Below are 23,007 nucleotides of genomic sequence, written 5' to 3'. Positions count from 1 at the left end.
CTCATCAGCAACAATGATGAGTCAGCGTACAGAGAGGAGGTGAACCAGCTCGCAGAATGGTGTAGAGACAACAACCTATCTCTCGATGCTGATGAGACTAAAGAGATCATTGTTGACTTCAGGAGGACCCCAGTAGACCGCTCACCTCCGCACATCAATGGAACAGCTGTGGAGAGAGTCAAAAGCTCCGAGTTTCTTGGTGTCCACGTGGCGGAGGACTTCTTCTGGACCCTGAGCACCACCTGCCTAGCCAAGAAGGCCCAGCAGCGTCTCCACTTCTTACGGAGGCTGAAGAGAGCAAAACTCGCCCCTCCCATCCTCACTACGTTCTACAGAGGGACGATAGAGAGCGTCCCGACCAGCTGTCTCGCCGTGCGGTACGGGAACTGCGCGGTCTCCGACCGCAAGGCCCTACAGCGAGTGGCAAGAACAGCTGAAAAGATCATCGGAGTTCCTCTTCCCGCCATCGACTCCACATACAAGAACCGCTGCATCCGCAAGCTCACCGGCATTGTGGACGACCCCTCTCGCCCCTCTCGCGGGCTCTTCGCCCTGTTGCCATCTGGCAGGAGGTGCAGGAGGTACAGGAGCATCCGCGCCACCACCAGCAGACTCCGCGACGGTTTCTTCCCTGCTGCCTCTCAACTCTCACCTGGCGCAGTCGAACAGCGACCCCAACATGACTCCATACGCTACGAACTTCCTACAGTTCGCGGCCCATGTCCGCGTCCACGCCCTGTCCTGTGTATTTACTGTCTCGTACTCTGTCCTGTGTTGCACCGCCATGGTCTCCGGAGAAACGACATTTCGCTCCGCTGTACACAAGCTGCATGGAGGAACGACAATAAAAACAATTTGAACAGCATGTATTCGGACTGTGGGAGGAAACCAGAGCACCCGAATGAAACCCATGCAGAAGATGCAAACTCTACACAGACTGAGCAGGGATTGGACCCACATCCTCTTGCACCACCCAGGTGCTGTGAAACAGCCCTGCTACTTGCTGTACCATTGTGCCACCATGTTTACGTGTCCAAATATGTTGAAAAAGACAGAATTTTCCATGAGGTGCACTTACTTTTTCACATGACTGTATTCGATTGGACCCGTGGCCACACTTAACACTTAATTGTAGTGCTGCAACATGTGCTACAAGTCTCAGTGTTTCCTTTGGCCCAAATCATCCTTTACAGTTTTACACCCATCCCAAAGGTTTGTGCTTTTTGCTGTTTTTTTTTACACTTATCATTGCTGAATTAAAATGCTTTCTCTTGAAAGCGACTCCATCCCATCTGCTGAATGAACCGAAAGACTGAAAACGTGTCCATGTACACGGTGTACTGTACCATGTTCTGTTACAGCAGGGTTCACTGCGCCGCTTCCACCGCACTCCTCCGCGCGGCCGTCACAGGATGACGAGCCATGAGAGCCGTTTCTTTCCTTTCTCCTGAGGGTGTGTCTCCAGCTGAGCTCCTCCTAAACAACGCGGGCTGGATATTGTTTTCCCGCACCATTTCTCAACTCCTGCAGCAGTAAATCTGTGGCGTTTACTCCCACGCACCGTGCGTAAATACACCGGAGCAACAACTTAAACGTACTACTTCTAAATACTCACAAACAGCACAAAATCATTTTTCCAAGAGCTTTATTGAGAGATATTTGGATTTTTGAAACTGCAGTCACCCATTTGTCGTGCTGTTGCTCAAGCAAAATGTGCTTTTTATTGGTGATTTTTCCGAAAGCTCTGATATGAACAGGGCAGTAGAATGAGGTGCGTGTTCAGCAGGTTCTGTCCCCCCCCCCAGGAAGACGCTGAGTGAATAATGGACAGAACATGCTCTGGGTGACTACAGCCTGACGAAAGAGTGACAAGAACATCTGCTACATGTTTCATTCCTATGAGCCTGTTGTGATCTTTGTGGGGGGGCTGAACATGCATTTGCATAATGAAGAAGAATGACCAAACACACAACCTACAGGTGAGCGAAGGAACCCGGCGAGCGTTGTGTCCGGGCCCTGGGTCGCTCCAGATCATACCGGGTCACGCCGGGTCACACCGGGTCGCACCGAGCCCAGAACTGCCCGCTGTGGGCTCCGCACATTGAAAGTAGCACTTTCGATGGCCGGAGAGCTGCAGCGTGACGTGCAAATGAAAAGTCTTTGTTATGCTCGTGATGTGATCATCTCCTTGTCACTGTGGTTACTGTTCTTATCATAAATATGATGCGGGTGAACAGAAGGGACATTTCTACCAATAGTATTCTGAAGCATGCCAAACAAGTGAGTGAGTGTGTGTGTGTGTGTGTGTGTGTGTGTGTGCATGTGCATAGCGCTCGCTATATCAGTGCCAACATTGGCTCTTTTACATGTTTCTACAGTATGTACAGAGAATAAAGAGTGCAAATCTGCACCGTTCGGAAGAGCTGTTCACAGTCCTCGACGCCTTTCGGTGCAAGTGCCGTGTGCGCAGATGCTCCAATCGGCGCGCGGAAGCGACACTCGTCGCCACGACATGGTGTCACGTCCCGTTTCGGTGCAGAGAGTGCAGAGTAAACAGTAAGTCCAGTGTGGGAGGATTCACTCGAACCCAAGGATCCTCGCCGGAACCCCAGAGCTGTCGTCAGGGGACCTTTTCTGGCTGTGCAAAAACAACTCGCTCAGTCCCTCGCGATGTTGCACAGCGCTTTTACAACCCTAATTCATGTGCGCTGCGGAAAAGAGGTCAAATCCTTTCTGCAGTGGACTTCATACGAGATACAGCAGAGTGTCCATTTGTGTGGCCTAAATGGTAACGGCGGCAGTGGCCCTGTAACAAAACGATCCAGATTACATGGACCCTCATGCAATAAGAGCTGTACTGATAGAGGAAACAGATCATTACAGAAGCGCAGGAGGCAAATACATGACATTTACTAATTTATCTGATGCTTTTCTCCAAAGCTACTAACGATTACTTACCCATTTATACAGCGGGGTAATTTTACCGGAGCAATTTGGAGTAAGTGCCCTACTCAAGGGTTCTACAGCTGGAGGGGGGATTCAAACCTGTGCCCTCGGGGTCCAGAGGCAGCGGCTCTAAGCACTATGGTAGCCACTGTGCCAATAAAAAGCTATAAAAGCCTTCATTCCTTCATTTTCAGCCATGGGCAGTAATTATTATTTCTATGATTTTAAAATGAAAACTAAAGTGAAAGGAAATGAAAGACAAGAAGTAAAGCAAACGACCACTGCAGGAAAAAACAGAGAACACACACACACACACACACACACACACACACATACACACACAGATACATACATACATACATACAGCGGTACGAAACAAATCCGCCTGCGGAGAGAAAAAATCAAGTGTGTTCAGAGGCGGACAAACATCACTTGTAAATTGGACGGGTTTTCAATCACAGGCATTATGGAGAATCTCCAGTATTAAAAAAAACACACACAACTACAGCCTCACACCATGTGAGCGGACGAGCGAGGAGCAGACAACGGGGAGCCTGCAGTTTCGTCTCATTTCGGAGGTAGGTGGTCGGCCCAGGCAACCGCAGGTGGTGGCAGCGCTTCAGACACAAAACCTTGGGCCGCAGGGTTACGAGCGCTGATTTAGGGTGGCTCCTTCCGCTGCAGCCTTCCGGAAGGTTCTTCACCTTCGCTGCTTCTGTGAAAACCCGTTCATTTCCAATATGCATTTTCCTGGAATCATTTTTAATAATGGTGATAATTGCATGAATTTTCCGTCGCTTAATAATGTTTTCCTCTAATCGATTAAAGACTCTTTATGGCTCGAGCATCAGGACTCCAGGTGCTGCAAACAGCTCCATTCCGGCGCTCGAAGGTCATGGCTCACGTTCCTAATGTGTGTGTTCATACAAGATCGGGGGATTGTAGGTATAAGAGCTCCAACGTCCCTACAATGTCTGTCTGGCTTTCCTCCATACATCTGTACGTTACATATAAGTGTACAACCCCTCATCTCACTCTTACAAAGTGTGTGTGTGTGTGTGTGTGTGTGTGTGTGTGTGTGTGTGTACCTGTGCAGTTCAACAGCCAAAGGACAGTGGAACAGATTCACCCCCAGCAACAGTGAGCTGAGTGCAGTGGAGGCAGATCGTACAAGAAGAAGGACTGACACTCAACACTGGGCCCAGGGCAGTTTCGCTGTCACACGGTACCACGCTTTACCAGACACCATTTAAACTGACCGCTTCCTTCTTTTCATTTTCGCCCAAACATGAACCTGTTGTACGACTTTGAATTCTCTGCCAAGTAACATTTTGGACTAATTTTTGAAGACATGCGGAACTCGTGGTGTCCAGCATGATTGCGATACTTCAACAGGACAGGTGCAGAAACGCGAATGGCCATCGAATGTGTCCGTGAGCCGCGTCAAATGAGTTTCCACAGGACCGAGTCCATTAACTCACCCCTTGATTTCTTTTTTTTTCACAACGGAGAAAAGCAAGTTTCTGAAAGCAGGAAAAAGCAGGAGAGCAGCTGATGATGATAAACACACATTTTTCTTCCAGTGGGAGTTTTCTTTACTCTCCACAATAAGTCCATGTTTCAGCTACGATACTTAGTAAAGGTTCACTTAGGAAAGGGCTACGCAAACAGAACTCGTACTGGTCACATTTAAGCTACCGCTCTGTGTGGCGAACTAGTGAACTACTACTGGGGGGGGGGGGTTTAACGCGCCTGTTCTCCTCACAAATGTGTAATGCCCCTAGAGAGACAGTGCACGGTTGGCATGGCAACAGGGAGAAGCCAGCGATGTACGAGAAAAAACAGAGAAGAGCAAAGTCCAACAGGAAGAAGAGGTTGCGGCTTTGGGAAAAGTTAAGAACTCGGTGCATATTCACACAAAGAAGAGTTCAAACCGTCAACTCTTCAGCGTTTCCATGGAGCGACAGGCGTTTTGCTGTGCGTGCACACCGAACAGGAGTTACACCCCATCATACGCAGCGGGGCGTCCCACAATGGCCCGGAAAGGCTGAACCACCTCAGAACCCCCGCCACCCACAGACTGGTGAAGACATCATCCTTTAGAAAGCGTGATGATGGGTGAAAGATTGGGGGTGGGTGGGGTGGGGTGCGGTGGGGTTCCCAAACCGCTCCATTCATGCAGTGCAAGTGACACCTGCGCTACTGAACGAACACACTGAGACTGTGTCGCCATCTCTCGCCGACTCCTGAGTGCTCCCTAAGCCCTGGACGACGTGTCCGCTGTGAGTCTGATATGTTTGTCCGCGTCAGGGATTCATGGCTTTAGCTCCCCCCCTTGGAGGAGCGAGTGGGCGCAGCGCACCTGACTGCTGCTCGGTCCCAGCGGCCCACAAGCGTTAGGCCAGCTAACACTTACGTCCGTCCACCAGCTTCGGAAGCTCTGGGGACTTGAAGATATAGAGTCCGAAATAGTAGTGCAAGACATAATGGCTACTTGTATATTGTCCATACAGCAGTAAAGGGACATTTGTGCAGACGTTGTACACGTCCACAAGAAGGCCCTCGGCAGGGCGGACAGTCCTGCGCGAGGATCGTGTTTCTCCCTAATGGTAGCTGGGGCTGGAAGGGGAGATGAAGAGCTTCCAGCAGCTTCCAGCAGGTTCCAGCAGTTGGGCAGGTCCACCTTCCCTCGGGTGCATCAAGTCCTTGCCAGATGATGGGAGTGAAACTTCTCTCGCGTTCTTTTGCCCACAGCCACCGGACCCCTCCCCTGCAGGAAACCGCACGAGGCCACTGGTGCGCAGAGACCCAGCGAGACGCCACCTTAGCTCCCCGGGTCCGAGCCGTGTCTCTGTGGGATCCGCGAGTCTAAGTTGGCCGTCTGCTCCGGCAACGAGAGCCGGCGCCGGGACTCGGGTTCTGGGAGGGCGGCTTCCGGGGGGCTGGAGAGGCCTAAGGGAGGTCCTTCGTGACTGGACTCGTGAGACGGGGCAGGGAGGTTCTTAAAGACCTGGGAGTCCAGCATCTGGGCAGAGACACAGAAGGTGACATTGCGGGGAAGAGGGTGCCAACAAGGACAGTAACCCAAAAGCACAGTTCCCTCACACAGCAGTGAAAGCCACACATAGCTGCTGAAAACTTGACATGTCACGTGACCATCAGGTGTGCAACTTCACCGTGTGGGAGTAGGACTGGGACGTGCACACTAGTGCTCCACGCTGACGGGAGAGTATGGACACACCTGCACCTGGACCTCAGCTCATTGACTTATTGCCTTCTAGTGACTGTGGTAATGTAATAAAAAGCTGTTCAAGTTTGTTCGAAAGTCTTTTGGACGGGGGAGAGGGGGTGCACTGGCACTCGGACCCCCAGAGGGTTACTTCTCTCCCTTTCCTTTCCGCCGGAAGCTTTATTGTTCGATTGTTTTTGCGTCACAAAAGTCCTTCGAACCAGAACGTGTTGTTCCCACACACCCGGCGGCCCTTGCAGACGCCCAACCAACCAAGTACCTGAGAGAACGAGGACGAGGGCCGGGGCTCCGCTGAGCTCAGGGGTTCTAGCGAGAGGCCCCCGGGCTGCGGGTGGAGAGAGGGCTGCGGGGGTGCGGACACCGTGCTGTACGCTGGGGGCACCGACACCATCTGCTTCTGCAGCAGCTGCATGACGGCCCCGATGTCGGCCAGCATCCGCGTCTCCAGCCTGCGCAGAGGGTCGCGAGGAGCTGTTAGGACAGGCCGTGGGGGGGAGAGCGCGTAGAAGACCCCCCCCCCCCCCCCCCCCCCCCCCGAGGACAACTGTTTGGTCACATCATGTGTGCAGCTACAACACACAAACAAAAGTTCATTCCACACCAGACTGGGACACAAACACAGTGTCCAGACATCACTCTCACCACATTATCATTGCTACTTATTCATTAATCCACTGAAGACCATGGACTGCACCGCCTAACATCTCCAGGTCGTCTTCTCCCACACATACAGCTCATCCATCTGACACACAGCACTGCCTGCAGATGTGACATCTGTTCATTCACCTGACGCTTCCCTCCAAAGCAACTTACCATGATAATGACTCCTACTTACACTTATTTACACATTCATACAACTGGGTAAGTTTACTGAAACAATTGAGGGTAAGTACTTTGCTCAAGAGTACAACAGCTGGAGGTGGGTCTGAACCTATGACCTTTGGGTCTAAAGGCAGCAGCTCTAATCACTACACCACCAGCTGTCCCACCTAATGTACAACTAGTGTTTCTGGGAGAATCCAGAGATCAGACCCCACTGATGACACCTGCGTGGGGACAGTGGACCGAGGAGACATCGCGTTTTGGAGACACTGAGCTGAGGAGGCCCTCTATCGAAGTAACCAAAGAGACCCTGCTGAGGGTACGAATGACGAAGCCCGACGCTGGAGGCCCTGCTGACGGGAGGCGGTGCCACCTGTGTAGCTGCTTCTGCAGCAGCTCCAGCCGATTCTCCAGCTCACTGCGCTGCCTCTGGGTGATGCCGTGCAGCGGGACGCCGGGGGGGGGTGGCGAAGGCAGACTGCGGCTGGGTAGCTCCTGGTACTGGCGCCCGCGGCTCTCGCCCCAGAAGCTGAAGATGTTGGAGACCCCGGAGAGGGCACCTGGGTGGGAGAGCGACGCATGAGGGGGGCTCAGGTGCGTATCGGTGCCAGACACATCAAAGGTGCTATTGACTATGTAGGGAGTAGATCACTGCAGTGCGTGTGTGTGTGTGTGTGTGTCTGTGTGTGTGTTGGGTACATGGTACAACAAGGCTTAAACACTCAGGTTAGAGTTTTATTTTGTATTGTCTGTAAACCAACAGGCTCCCGAGTACATAAGGAGAAGGAGACAGTCGACTGCTTTAGAAAGTGACATAACTCTGTGCTTCAACCCTCCTTTCGTGGACCACAGTGACGTGAGAGTTGGGCGAACGGGGTCCCGATCTCGTCAGATGAAAACACTCCATCGTGGGCAGTGGCCTAGAAGAGCCCACCTGCCAGCAGCAGCAGCGCGAGTGACCTCGGCGACATCGAGGAGCCGCAGAAGGCTGGAGGTGAAGACGGAGGACGACAGGCCCACCTGACAAGGCGTTGCAGGTGTTGCCGGTCTGGGAGTCGCCGTCGCCGTCCGGAGCATCGCCGAAGGTGAAGTGGGCGGCGTGGCGCTGAGAAAGGTCAAGGAGCGCCGGGGGCGGGACGGGGCAAGAGTGGACGGGGTCCTCCCCCTCGTCGCCGCTAGAGTGAGAGGGCGTCGACACGGAACTGCGAGGATCTTCCCGCTCGGCACAGAGCCCCTCGACCCTGTTGCCGGCCGACCGCCGTAGACAGCGCCGTGCGTTCCTCTGGGGCTGCCTGATCTCCCCCACGTCTTCCGCGTCTGCAGAGACAAGAGCCCGTCGTAGCGACTCCAGGCGGGTCGCCAGGCTGCAGGCGTCCCGAGGCACGGCGGCGCTCCGGCGGTACCTGCTAGCGTCCCGAACGGCGGCGCCGTACCTCTCTCGGTTCTACGGCGGAAGGAGAGCTTTCGGCGGCGCAGGCGGTTGAAGCTGCCGCCGTCGGAGTCATCGCTGCTCGCGGAGCCGGGAATCATGTTAGTCTGCGGAGGACAGCGAGCAGGGAGACTGTGGAGCTGCGTGACTCGGTCATGGACACAGAAGGCAAACAGGCAAAAGAGAGCTGCGCATTATAGCTGGAATGTGGTGTGTTTCCATGACAAGTGTGTGAGGTGAGCAACACGAGGAGAGAAACGCGCTACAAGAGGCGGTTCGAGATCAGGCCGCAGGTCACAAATATGTGCGGGTGCCTCCGACTGCCAGAAGCTACTGACATCTCGTAGGTTGAAGGTGATCTCCAGGTTGCTCCAGAAGTGATCCGAGAACTCTGGGTACATGTCCAGCACCTCCAGGACGTCTTCGCGGTGGATCTTGTGGAGGTCGCAGTAGGTCAAGGCGCGCACATCTGCGTTGGACTTCCCTGGCCGTGCGTACAGGTTGATGGGTTCCCCGAAGATGTCATTCTTCCCTTTGTGAGGACAGGAGAGCCACCATAATTTACACTACTGAGACAATTATTGTAATAATAATAATAATAATACTAATAATAGTCATAACATTAATTATAGTAGGTGTGGAAGAAGGGCGGTGCAGTGGCATAGTGAGGAGCAATGCTGCCTCACAGAACCTGGGTGGTGCGGGAGAACGTGGGTTCAATAAGTCTGTGTCACTTTCCTCCAAGTGCTCTAGTTTCCTCCTAAGGGTCCAAAGACGTGCAGTTCTGGGGAACTGGTGACGCTAAATTGTGTGTGTGTGTGTGTGTGTGTGTGCGCACAGCTGCCCCCCAGTGAACTGGTGTCCCATCCAGGGTGTAACCCCCTCTTCCTTGTGCCCAGCGCTTCTGGAATAGACTCCACTCCACCGCAACCTTAACAGATGACTGGAGAACTAACTGCAAATGTATCTCTGACATCTCTTGAGACATAATTTCACAAACTATGTTGTATGATGAGAGATGTGGAATCCACTGGAAGGCCACTCTTCGTGGTCTCGATAAAAAGGGAGGGAAAACAAGATGTTTGTCATTGCTGTCTTCCGTACATGTTTTAGGAGATTAAACACGGTAAGGACACGCAAAATCAACACATCCTGAGCTGCGTTCGAACCCCACTCCACCACCACGTGTCCCACATGTACCTGCAGAGTTTTCTGGTACTGCTGTTACTCTCCAGCAGATGGCGCTGTGCACTTAGTGAGGCGCAGTGCAAGACAGCGCGATGGCCGGCAGATGGCGCTACGGAGTCAGCTGTAGAACACGTGGTGCCAACCTGGCCACAGCCTCCAGTTGACTGTTTCCGCACTGAACCTGTGTTTAGGACTCCCCGCATCCCGTCTTCACACCAAGGGCCACTGCATAGCCCTCACACACACACACACGCACACACACACACACACATACAAGGTGCCCACAGCAATGCGCTCTGTGCAGAGGAGACACATTCACACCGATAGACACTCTAAGGGTAGGTGAGTCCTGAAAGCGTACGGTCGCGTGTGCAGCGTCCGCATTGGGGGTCTGGGCCGCGGACTGAAAGTGAGACTCGCCCACTTACGCGGGGCTGCGGTCCCGCACTCGCTTACCCAGGATGGCCACGACGACGTCGTCACGTAGAATCTCGATGGAGCCTCGCGAGATGAAGTAGAGCGCCGTGATGACGTCGCCGGCGTGCACCAGGGTGTCGCCTGGGGGGGCGTGAGTGGTCTTGAACTTCATGGCCAAAGCGCGCAAGCAGCCTTTCGTGGAGCCCTTGAAGGCCTTGCAGTTCTGCAGGAGGCTGCGGTTCAGGTGCAGGCAGATGTCGGCCTGCAGGCACTCGGGGAAACCCTTCAGGACCTGGGCAGCAAACACCCAAATGCGCATGCACACACACACACACACCCGAGAGAGATGCAGTAAAGCTGACACCGCTGCGGTACGAGGCCGTGGGCTGTACGAGCGGCGCTGAGAGGTGTCTGCAGTCCCTTGGGCCTGGGAACCCCCCCATTAACCGCCCTTGTTTTCATTATCCATGACGACTGGGGGGATGGACTGCTGGGCACCGACTGTCATAGCCCCTCCCCGTCGCACGAAACGCTCTGCGCTGCTGTGCTCGCTGACACTACGGCCTCCCAGCAAGTAACTAAGTAGCTGAACACTGCAAGCCACTTTGGAGAAAAGCATCACATAAACGAATCATCATCTTCGATGTCATTAACACAAAGTGACTTGATGCTTAACGTCTTATTGGAAGAGAGATGCTCTTGAGCCTTTAAGGCAGTGCGAGAGAGTCCACTGCGGCCAATGAGAACACGGCTATCTGAAGAGTCCGGTTCCCGGACCCGGCGAAGGGAGTGCGGAGACGAAAGTGCCACGAAAGCGTGTCGGTTCTCACCGCGTTCATGTCGATGCCGTTGGTGTAGGACCAGGCGTGCTGGAAGTACTCCTCCAGTCTCTGGCGCAGAGGGTTCGGGATCTGGTGGAAGCGGATGAACTCTCGCACCCTCAGCATCTGCGTGTGGTAGCGGGCTGTGCCCGAGTAAAGGCGCTGGATGATGGCCGACACGTTCCCGAAGATGCTGGCGTACATCAGGGCTGCACACAAACGGAGGAGGAGGAGGAGGAGGAGGGGACGGACACAGGGTTGGGAGCTTAGAGAGTGTCCGACGTCCCTCTCGGACACAACCGACACTCTGCATCGTGGCTTAGGGGCCTTAAGGGAAGGGCTACGGAGCACGGAGAGACTGCAGCACTTTGGGGAAGCTGGACAAGATTTACCCAGGTACTGGGGAAGTAAACCAACAAGAAAACATGGCTTCTGTCGCTGAGCACACGGCGAAATGATGGCGGTGCTTACTATCCTGGATCTAGGCCTGGTTCCAGGCGCGCTTCTAGGTCTTCACCGAAGACTGGGTGCGGACACCTCGTCGAGAGCTCCCCGGCAGCACCGAGCGCGGATATTTACACTGGCCCGGTGAAGCTCAGTAGGGCCGAGTTTGACGGCCGATAATTTGTCACGCGGCAGGAGGCAGCGCAGCGCACGCAGAGACGGCGCCCAAATGAATGGAGCCGAGCGCTTTAATGACTGCGGGTTCCGTCACACCTGCTCTCTGTTCTCAGCCCACTGGTGCACATTTTACTACACGAGCAGAGTGCAATTTTTAGCAGCGCAGTAAATTGTGCCGCTGGACAAGCGCAGGAGACAGGAACTCAGAGCGGCTCCGTTATTTTTACCGGCTGAGAGAGCACTAATAGGACGCCGAGTCATTGGTGAGCCGCCCGTTTCACACCTCCTTCTCCTTCCAGCATTTGGACCATTTGCAAAGCAGGATTCATGAAGAAACACAAGAGAAACGTGTTCCTGCTCACGCGACGCACTCATTGTACTTGTCTCTGATTGAACGTAAACAACGTAAAAGCTTTTATTCGGCCTCAAGCTTCACTCGGACCCGGTCGCGGGCGTTTCGCGAGGAGCTACGGCGTAGAGCCGGACCGACTTACGTAAAGGGTCACTTACAGCCAATGAGCATGACGCAGATGGAGAAGATCTTCTCGGAGTTGGTGTTGGGCGACACGTTGCCGAAGCCCACGCTGGTGAGGCTGCTGAAGGTGAAGTAGAGCGCCGTGACGTATTTGTCCTTGATGGAGGGTCCTGAGCCTCGCGCCGTCTCGTTGTAGGGTTTCCCCAGCTGCTCGCCCAGCGAGTCGAGCCAGCCGATGCGCGACGACGAGTTGCGCTCCACGTTGCCGATGGCGTACCAAATGCACGCCAACCAGTGGGCGATGAGCGCGAAGGTGCACATGAGCAGGAAGAGCACGGCGGCGCCGTACTCTGAGTATCGATCCAGCTTGCGTGCCACGCGCACCAGTCGCAGCAGCCGCGCCGTTTTCAGCAGGCCGATGAGTGTGGTGGTCTGGAGATGGGGGGGGGGGCAGGTACACAAGTAGGCAGAGTACCGACAACATACTTTCGTAAAAAGTAACAAAACGAGAAAGACGGAGGTAAGAAGAATGACTCAAGTATCAGCTGGCTTTAAACTTTGTTTCACCTGGGAATCTCTAGTTTACAGCACAGCTTCAATGTGTATCGTTTACCGTATCGTTTACAGTATCGTTTACAGTACCCTAGTCCTCATGTGCCTGTGTGTCCGTGTGTCCCTGCAATACACTGTCCACCGTGTCAACGAAAATCGGACACGCGACTTACACTTGAACACAAAGTAACGGCAACAATCCGAAATACAGATTGAACTGCAGGTCCAAACATAAAACTAGAGGAGGACATCAATAGAGTTTTGGATGTTCTGTGAGATGGAACATTTTCTGGGCTTCACATCGATTTTTTTTTGGATCACCAGACATCTTTGATTTGTAGTCTGAACAAAGACATTCAAGGGAAGTTCATTTTCACTTTAATCGTGGAATTTATTCCTGCTTCATTGGTCGAACGCTCAATCCTGTTGCCAACTTGTCAGTTTGTGTTCGTTATCAAAGCAACAAGGAAACCAATTAAAACTGCCACACTTTCGTTATTTTTGGCGGATTTTTGCCCGACTTTAACTCACTAATCCTTAAAATAGGGTTTCCCTGCATCCCCTTTTCAAACAAGTAACTTTATTATGCCTTCAAACGTTATTCTCCCATTCAGTCAGTGTCTCAGTATCAGCGTGTCCAACACAGGATTGCACACACGCGGAGTCTACCTTGCAAGCATCGAGTGCGAAACGCGGTACGGCCTGGACCGAGATTCGACCATAAACGGAAATGTACGATATAAAGAGGCGATGAAGTTCACGCGATCACTGCAGCAGAATGGAAGAAGAACAACGATCGTACTGCATTTGCTAGTTCAGCTCGAGTTGAGCTCGAGTTGAGCTCGAGTTGAGCCGTAACCCTTCGGGTCTACGCCACACGTCGTGGGCGCTCACCTCCTCTCCAGAGCGGTAAATGAGCAGGTCGAAGGGGATGGCCGCCACCATGTCAATGAGGAACCAGCCTTTGAAGTAGTGCACGGCGATGCGCCCGGGCTGGCTGACCACCTCGTCGTTGGCATTGACGTAGGTCGTGCGGAAGTTGATGACGATGTCAATGACGAACATGATGTCCACTATGAGGTCCACCACGTTAAGCGGGCTACAGTAGTAGACACAGCTTTGCATGTTCCCGTTCTCCTGGTCGTTGAGCAGGAAGGCGGCTGAGTAAGGCGTGAAGATGGCCGTGTAGATGACCAGCAGGAGGATCACCCAGTCCCACACGGCCTTGAAGGGGCTGTAGTGCAGGATGGTCCACTTGTGGATGCGGGGGGCCTGGAGTTTGTACTCCGGCAGTACATCGGCACCCAGCGACAGCACCTTGGAGACCAAAGGGAACCATGGAGATGTGATGGTGCTCAAAAACAATAAGGCCACGTAGACATTAGAGCAACACAGAGTACATTGTTACACACAGAGCAACGTTTTTAGTGTGACGGGGTGTCTTCGCTCCGCACCGCAGCACAGCGATGCAGGACAAGTCTCGCTGAATAAAAGTTTCATAACACACACACACACACACACACCCAGGATGGGACGCCAGTCCATCACAAGGCACCCCAAGTGGGACTCGAGCCCCACACCCGCCAGAGAGCAGGACCCAGCCAAACCCGCTGCTCCACCGCGCCTCCTAGCTTCATACCAGCAAAAGAGGGAGCGAAGCCTCTGAATCGGTAGGAGTTTCGCCAGGAAACAATGACACAGGTGACCCGGAGCGCAGGACCGCACACACACTTCTGGCTACGGACTGAAACACTGCAGGGGGTTGTGGGACGACGGCGTGTTCGTCCCCGAGACAGGAGCAGACACACACACACACACTTGCTCGCTTGCTCACTCACTCCTTCACTCACTCACACTCATACACACACTCACTCACTCACTCACACACACACACACACACAGACACTCATACACGCACACACAGGTGCAGCAACAGCCAAGCAGGTGCTGGGTGAGCAGGAGAACGAGTCCAGTATGAAATGGAAAGATAAGCAGTGAATGAATAATTGAGCAAAGAGGAAACGTTAAACAGGTGAATAATGTGACAAAGAGAGGAAATAAAGAAACACGTGTGAACACAGACGGACTGCGACGTCCTCGGGCTCTTCGGTTTGGTTCAATTCCGTTCGGCTCGATCACGCGAGGAAAGAGCTCCCAGAGCACCTGTCGTCCAGCCCCCGCGGGTCTCTGCTGCGGACGCCGCGGACGCTGGAGACACCGCGGAAGCGGCTCTTCAGACACAACTCGGCCTGATGAGCGACGGGCTGCTACAATAACATCGCCGCGACACCGTAACGCACCGCGCTGAGCCACCGTGACAATATGGGAGATGATTTTGTTGTTCATACAGCAGCTTCTCTTCCTCTTCAATGTCAAAGTGCTGAAGAACAAAGAGATCCTGACACGAGAGCACCCCCCCCCAACCCAACCCTCTTCTCGGACTGCGACCCCACTCCCATAGAGCGCTACAATATTGCACTGGCCGACACCCACTAGCGCAAACGCAGCTGAGAAGGGGCAGGGCGGTGGGGGGGGGCAATACTTCAGCCGAGGTTAGGAGACCCCCCACCCCCCACAAACGCAATGCCAAAAGCACACAAACACTTTTAGAAAGTGCCGATGGGGTGCGTTCAAGCATTAGCGATGGAATCATCCAGTTCCCTGAATGCGAAGTGGAGCAGCAGGGCGAAGCTGGGGCTTGTGGGGGGGTGGGGGGGCTCCAAGGGACTCGGAACCAACTCAGACCGGGGGGGGGCAGGAGGGAGGAGAGACTGACCGAGATTTGCACCCCGAACCCAGGCCGGACGACACGCGAGACGCCCTCTACCGTCTGAGGACGTCCCGAAGCAGCGAGACGGGTTCCTCCCGTCTTCAGCTCCCTTGTGCTGATCGCGCTTTAAATTGCGGTCGCGAACACGGCGGCAACGCGCCTTCGGACCGCACGGCGCTCGTGAGCCCCGCTGCGCCGAAGCTGCCGGGCGAAAACATCTCGCCTGCATCACGCTCATCTCTTGTCAAGGACGGATTTCTGACCGCGCCGCCTGTCCTGCAGCCGAGAGGCCCCCGGCAGCTTCCGAGCTACAGGAAGTACACACGGAGCCACGGGAAGTACGCCGAGCTTCCCCCTAGAGCCGCTGCCCAGTAATCGCGAATCGTGACGGTTTGATGAGAAACCGAATCCCAGGGGATTTGAAAGAGCTCTCGTCCACAAAGGCTCAAAGTGAGACGATGAGGAAAACTCTTCGTGATTTACAAGCAAATAAAGGCCTGACAGCTGAAGGGCAGTTCTGCGTCACTGTAATGACGGACATTATTAACACCGAGTTCGGAGAAGCTAATAAGGTCACGAAAGGATGAAATTGAAGTCGAGTTGAAACGGCACTCAAGTATCATTATAATCCATGGCTTCGTAATACAACGCAACGCTGGAGGGCTGGGAGGCCCATTATTTCCTGAGGAGAGATGATGGGACTTGGGCGAAATTGGGCATCGACATCAATTTACACCCCAAAGAAGAAGGCAGAAGTTAAAAATGGAAATGATGTTAATGTTTATAAAATAGTAAATGTGACGAGTGGCCGCGCTCCTCTGCTGCGACCAGCGGATGAGATGCGGAAGCGCGCCCCCCCCCCCCCCCCCCCGCACCCTCGCGGTACTTGGCCACCAGAGCCGACCTTCTCCTCGGGCCAGAAGCCCAGCTGACGCGTCCTGACCCCCCTCCCCCACGTCTCCCAACCCCACGTCCCCACTCGAATCTGCACCGGTGTCATCCGTCGGAACGACCCTGGGGTGTCCTCCGCTGTGACGTACGTGTGAAAGATCACGTTTCATTAGCGAAGTCCTCGCTGGTGTTATTCCCCCTGCTCACCATGCAGGCTGTCACACCAGAGCAGCAGAACATTTAAATAAAGAGCAAGAGCAGCAATCCCATGTTTATAATGTTTCAGTGACATTAAGAAGGATTATTTTATTTCCCAGAAAATGTTTCGCTCAGGATTCCTTCGGCCGTTTCAGACGTGATCACAGGCCTCGCGCCGCCACCCTGCAGCACATCACAAGTGTAAACCTTGTGCACATACTGGATCATGACCAACGGAAGCCTATTTCTGATGTCCTCTGTCTCCACAGTGTCCCGTCCCTCACCCCTGACACCCAATTAGTGTCATAATATTGAGAGACGCAAAATGATGGACAAACCAGAGAAACATTTGATTGCCTCCATTTGTTGTGCACAGAGAACCATCATGCTGCGGTTCCAGCTCTGAATCCATGTGCATGATGGAAGCCGCAGGAGTGGGCGGAGAGGAGATGGCTTCAAGCACGATGGTGGAGGGTGACAGGCACCCCCCACATCCCTCCAGGAGCCCAGAGGCTTCGACTCCAGAGAGCCACGTTACATAAACCGGCACAGATATTCCAACACGCTCCAGTGACGCTACACCTCCCACTCTAGTGGGGAGGACACAAGGTTGGGGGGCATGTCAGAAGTTCTTAGGCTTTTGGTGGAACCAGGCAGACTGGGTAACATGGGAGTGTGGCTGAAGAACGCTGTCTGAGCCTGGAGCTTCCACTAAGCCCAGGTGGACCTTTGTGATTCTTTGCATCTACGAAATCGCCATTTGAGGGGTGATATCGTAACAAACGCCGCCCTGCGACACAAATGTCCAACTGAACCGTAGATCAGATGATAACTGGTATGATGCTCATCTGGGACTTTTTTCTTAGTCATAAATAATTTCCCTTCCCGCAGCTCACAGAGAACCGGCCAGGGTCTCCTGCGGAGCAGAACAGTTTAGGTTGGTCTCAGCGCTCAGATCTTGCCCAAAAGCAGCTGTAGGTTCAAGGAGGACCTCCTCTTGTGCTCCTAAGCAAAAGGTCTACAGAACTGGATCTCTAAGTATTCTGCTGCATCCATGGCTGCCGTGTAAAGCTATTAAGCTATAATGTACCCCCCCAGGATCAGAGTCCTCCAAGCAGATGCATAATATGAGGGACAGGGACTGAAATTCTTCATCCAGCAGTCCGAGGACGTTCTCTTCTTCGTTCCACGTGAGCTGGATTCTTGGTGCCTCTTACAGATTCAGAGGAAGGCAGAACAAGGTCAAGAGCAATTAGAAAAGAACCTGTACGAGGACAAAGGACATGATTTAAAGAGCAGGTTTAGCACAGATGCTTTGGAACGTACGCCACGTTATGACACAACGATGTTCCATTGCTTTTGTTTGCATCAGCTAGTTTACAAAGGTCTCCTTGGCACTGGAACGTCGCTCTTCCTTCAGGCATCATTAGGTTGCAGTGTGTGTCCATCGCTGCCGCACGTGCACCGAAGCATGTATTGCGCCCACATTTGGAATGCCAAACTCATGTGACATATGTGGGCTGTAATGTTTTTCAGGAGGGTCTTTTGATACCCCAACAATAATGGAATCAGGGTACAGTCATTGTCCTGATCTTGGTCTGTCAGCCAAGCATCTAGAGGTGAAACAAGAGCTTCGGAAGGGAGACCACACACCTTCTCAAACTAGGCGCTGATTAAATGTGACTTATTGAGTACAAGAGGCTGGTCCTGGGGGGTGCGGTGGTGCAGCGGGCTTGGCCGGGTCCTGGTGGGTCTGGGTTCGAGTTCTGCTTGGGGTTCCTTGTGATGGACTGGTGTCCCGTCCTGAGTGTGTCCCCTCCCCCTCCAGCCTTGCGTCTTGTGTTGCCGGGTTAGGCTCCGGTTTGCTGCGACCCCACTTGGGATGAGCAGTTTCAGACAGTGTGTGCGTGTGTGTGTGTGTGTGTGTGTGTGTGTGTGTGTGTGAGGCTGGTCCTACACCCAGTTTATTCATCTGAGTTCATTTAATTTGCATATAGATCAAGGACCGCACAGGTTTGATTGACAGGTGTTTTTTTCTTGTCCAATTTCTTATTCTTGTTTATAATTTCCAAATAATGTGAAACTTGTTCCAGGGGCTAACCCGAACTCCTTCAACCACAAAAGGTGTATTAGTGCAGCGTCACACTCAGGGTCAGGTTCAGGCTCAGGAAGCAGCTCTGCTCGGAAGGGTTACTGTGTTGTGCCCATCCAGCCACACTCTGCTGGTGGAGACTTGGACATCAATATTTACCTAATACTCCCTGAAATAATAAGAACACAGCTGGCATTTGTCCTTGGACACACAGAACAGAGAGGAGGTTCCAGCTCTTCGAGAGCGCCTCCCTTTCAGCGCCACTCTTTCCTTTATTTTGGCGACTGTTTCCATGCAGATACAACAGAAAAGTGCTTCTGTCTATACCAGGTCGATCTGCAAGTCTTACTACAAATGTTCACCATGAACACAAGCCTTGCTTTGGAAATAACACTAGTAAATAAAGGTAAAAAACAACAGGAAAATATGAACATGCCATTATGATCCAAGACAAAACTATATGTGGAACAAATGAAGTTTCAGCGACAATGAAGTGAGAGCAGTACCGTCCCCGAACTTATTCATGGACGTTTTTCCAGGAGGGGTCTTCAGTGTTCCTCGGATTCTTTAAGGGCCCTAGGAAAGGGTCAGAATCTCTGCTCTGTGTGAAAAACGTACAAATAAAACTGCGGAGGGAAAATGGGCAAAGTGAGAATCTGAGATGAAAAAGCAGTTTTGAAGACTTGTGTGAATAAGACTTGGCTGAGTTCGCCATCACGAAGGCTCTTCTGCTGCTGATTTTTCAGCCTCTCCTTTAGATTTAGTTTTTCTGTGTGGCTCCAAAATCAAGATTAACAAAAGTTTTAAGAGCCTTAAACATAAACATTTCCAGAGTTAGTGCTTCGAAAGGCTATGAATCCTCGTGTGTGTGTGTGTGTGTGTGTGTGTGTGTGCGCGCGCAGCAGCAGGCCCCTGTCCACAGAATGTACATGTACACAATGTACATGAGAGGCACACAGGCACATGCCTTATGAGCAACATGAGGACATGAATGCCCTTCACGACTGCTCATGGAGACCACTCATTCCACTGGGACCTAGTACCCCGCTCTCCTGACCGCACCGTCACTGTACAGCAACCTGACACTGCCGTCTGAAGTGGGTTTCACGCAGTGAGGACACACCATCTACTGCGAGGAACGGATGGAACCCGGATCGCGCTCCCGGAGCTGGAGAGCCGTCTCCCCGTGGCCCGAGTTAAACAGCCCCTCTTGCCGACGTCATCGGAGCAAAGCAGTGTTTGAAAGTGTGGCACCAGACACCGTGTTGCTCACCGGACTCCAGCCGCTGCAGTCAGGCGCTTGGGGCGTCTGTCAGCGCCGTGTCTCGCTCACCGCTGAAATGGCTGAGAGCTCATATTCTTACTCAACCTCATGAACCAAGGAGGGCCAGAGGGGCTGCAGTCAATGACATGTCACCAGGGACATGTCACGAGGGACGTGTTGTTAGAGACCAATCGCCAGGGACAATGTCAACGGCACATGTTTCTTTAGGGACCATGCATCAGGGGCGCACAGTTAAGGACAAAGGGATGACCAGGGACGCACAGTTGGTCACTAAACACAAGGGAGGATAGATACCCTATTGGGGACCAGCCACCGGGTACATCACTAGGGCTGACAAGTGTGCACTGACACACACAAAACCTCCTCAGCATACATGCAGGCACAGCTGGAGTGTAATGGTTACAAGTGCTGCCTTTGGACCCAAAGGTCACAGGTTTGAATTCCACCTCCCGCCCTAGTAGCCTTAAGCAACGTACCAATCCTAAATTGCTCCAGTAAAATCACTGCTGTATAAAGGGGTAAATAGATTATCATGATAAGTTACTTTGGAGAGGAGTGTCAGATAAAACAAACAAATGTAATATAAACGCCCACTGCTCTGTCTTCTACAGCTATGGTCCTGCATAGACCAGGGAACCTACATCCTTCAGCAAAAATTATTTATAAAAGCTGGATGTAACACTTGTAAGCAATTATACACACACATGCTTTCTCATCATGGATAACATGATTCTCCAGTGACTTAAGGACCTACAGAGACTGCTGACACGTGACATGTGACATGTGCTCAGTAAAAGTAAATCTCCTCAAACAGCAGCAGAGAGATGATTAAACTCACTCATTCCAAAAAAAAGAAAAGAGAAAATCTTTGGCGGTGATCATAATGAATCATAAAAAACAGCATTGGTGCAACACTTTCCCTTCTTTACTCCACCATCCAGAATTTAATTCTTAAGTCAGGCTCTGACACAGGCCTGGATGGACCTCAGCGTTGCCCATCACTTACTTATATTAATGCAATTTTTCTCATGAAAGAGCTATTACGATAGGGAGATGCATTCGGAACAAAAAACAGTCCACTAGTGTATTAATGTAATTTTACTGAAGGGAAAAGGATTCCTTGCAGAGCTATTTTGACCATAATAAATATCCATCATCTCATCATCACTGCCTTTGGATATTCTCAGTGTGACCATTAACATGTCATTTTGAGCTTCTCACACAACATTGCGTTTCAAATTGGATCTTAAAAACTTGCAATTAACATTCAATTAAGAAACATAGGTTCCAGTTAACATACAGCTCCTGACAGAGTCGACAGAGCGACAAGAATAAAATTAGATCCATTAATTTTCCCTCTTACATTAAGTGCTTGAAAATTTGCTGGAAGAGAGTGACTAGCAGGGGACAAAGTGCCACAGCGCAACTGAGAATTTATATGAGTTATGACATGTTTCTTAATCCCATTAACTGTGGTACGTTTGTGATAATTACATCATCATGGCTCAGCCTTGCAGTTTATTCCTAGATGAATGTAAACACTGCTACATCACGACAGCGGCAGTCTTTTCATATTAAAAACTTCCTTTAAAGGAAAGCACTTCCCGAAATACTCGAGTGTGCCGTGAAGAAACGAGAAAATGTCGCGACAATTAGAAATGTCCGTAGGAGCCCCATAAAAGTAGAAAGACAGAGCATCGACACGCCTTGCTGAGGTTCCTTTCAAAAACACGTCAGAGCGGTGCATTCGGACCGATCTTCCGAGGCGTGACTGATCGACTGAGTGAGTGACTGATTAAACATGAAGATGCGCTCGTTCGCACAGTGAATCAAAACGTGCTCCTCACACAGCTCCGTCTTCACACTGCGCTTCTCAGCTCAGGCCTCGCAGCCCCTCTGACGTTCAGCAGCTGTCAAGGACCGGCAAACGTACACAGACGGCGAGCAGACGGCGCATCCCGCGGGTCTCGGTAAGGTCCGACAAGGGAGATGTAACTCGCCCGCCAACCTTTCGACCGAGATGGACGACCCTCCGCAGAGACCTTCTGCACACGGTCTTGGTAGAACCATGAATCAGTGTGGAGAGCAATGTGTCATTAACCGTCACGCTTAATGAGGTTCTTTCGGAACAGTGCGCTCAGAAACTCCTCACCAACCACTCTAAGGCCCTTCTAACAGCAGACTAAGGCAACCAAGGGTTTTTCTATGAATGCACCTTATGAAGAAGTTCATGCAGCAATCGTGGGGCTGACAAGTGAGAATAAAGCTGCAGGGCGGTGACGGAGATCTCGCCTCTGAGCTCCTCGCCAGCGCTCACTTCCACATCTGAGATCGCTTGTGGTCCATTCCCAGTCCACCGAAATGCCTCCAAGGGTTGAAGGTCAAGCAAACAACAAAATCAGCCGAAGAACAACAATCAGCCCTGCTTGACCCCGTTGCCTGTTTTCCTCAAGTCGGCCCCAGATCGGGGGGGAGGCAAGTTGTCAAAGTGGAGAAAATCACAAGGTCTGAATCACTTCCCCCCTCCTCCTTACCAACAAGGTGCCTGCTGATGCTCCAGGGTAAAGGAGCCAAATTGAGGGGGTCGGGGGGGGTGGTGCGTGACTGTGAGACGGATCCAATAACTACCCATCGGCCCAGCTCTCAGCACACCGCTGCCTCTAAAGAAAACATGACCAAAAGTCCAGCGGCCGCTCTCGGTGCCATCGCACCCCCCCAACTCCCCATCCTTGCAGCCCTCACCTCTCTGCCCTCGGCGGGCAGCCGGGGGGCCCTCTTGTCCCAGCACCAGAGGCTCTGCAGTCCCAGCTCACAGGGCATGTGGACGGCTGGACGAGGGCTGGACTGGAGCAGCTCATTCAGCAGCTTCACGACCAGCGGTGGGACCATGATCCTCAGCAACTTGCGGGAGGTTCGCCGCAGCCAGCAGCTGCCGGGACTGACGTGCCGCTCAGGCACCAGGGCGCCGCCGCCTCGGCCTCACGCCAAACACACATCCCGGGACCCCTGCTGCGGGCATCAAGCCATCCCCCAGATCCGGCAGTCCTCCCGAGTCCTCTTTCCAGGGCTGCTCTTCCTGGGAAAGCCTTGTCCGCTGGCCCCTGCGCTCCACGTACGGCGCAACCGTCCCGTCCACCTTCACCTCTCAGCACGTTTAGAGGGTGCCGTCTCTCCCGCCCCAGGAGGAAAAGAAGCACGTTCCGGGATTTGCAGCGAGCCAACTCTTCTGTAGGGTTCTGGAAATTACTGC

At 52.6% G+C, this 23,007-nt stretch overlaps 1 protein-coding gene across 1 annotated transcript in view; it reads right to left on the bottom strand.

Moving 5' to 3' along the window:
• Positions 1-3,272: 3,272 nt before the first annotated feature.
• Positions 3,273-23,007, bottom strand: part of LOC108934016 (potassium voltage-gated channel subfamily H member 2-like) — a 102,407-nt gene continuing 82,672 nt past the window's right edge. The window contains exons 6-15 of the mRNA XM_029253491.1: positions 13,416-13,838; positions 12,005-12,401; positions 10,883-11,082; positions 10,092-10,344; positions 8,786-8,979; positions 8,452-8,554; positions 8,039-8,335; positions 7,392-7,578; positions 6,456-6,645; positions 3,273-5,971 (exon numbers count right to left, since the gene is read on the bottom strand). Of these exons, the coding sequence (XP_029109324.1) occupies positions 5,771-5,971; positions 6,456-6,645; positions 7,392-7,578; positions 8,039-8,335; positions 8,452-8,554; positions 8,786-8,979; positions 10,092-10,344; positions 10,883-11,082; positions 12,005-12,401; positions 13,416-13,838 (2,445 nt within the window). The 3' untranslated portion in view covers positions 3,273-5,770. The remainder of the gene's footprint in view (positions 5,972-6,455; positions 6,646-7,391; positions 7,579-8,038; positions 8,336-8,451; positions 8,555-8,785; positions 8,980-10,091; positions 10,345-10,882; positions 11,083-12,004; positions 12,402-13,415; positions 13,839-23,007) is intronic.

This window comes from Scleropages formosus, chromosome 7 (assembly GCF_900964775.1).
Source record: "Scleropages formosus chromosome 7, fSclFor1.1, whole genome shotgun sequence".
Classification (NCBI taxonomy): domain Eukaryota; kingdom Metazoa; phylum Chordata; class Actinopteri; order Osteoglossiformes; family Osteoglossidae; genus Scleropages; species Scleropages formosus.
The sequence above is the reverse complement of the archived record's forward strand: the minus strand, read 5'-3'. Positions and strand labels throughout refer to the sequence as shown.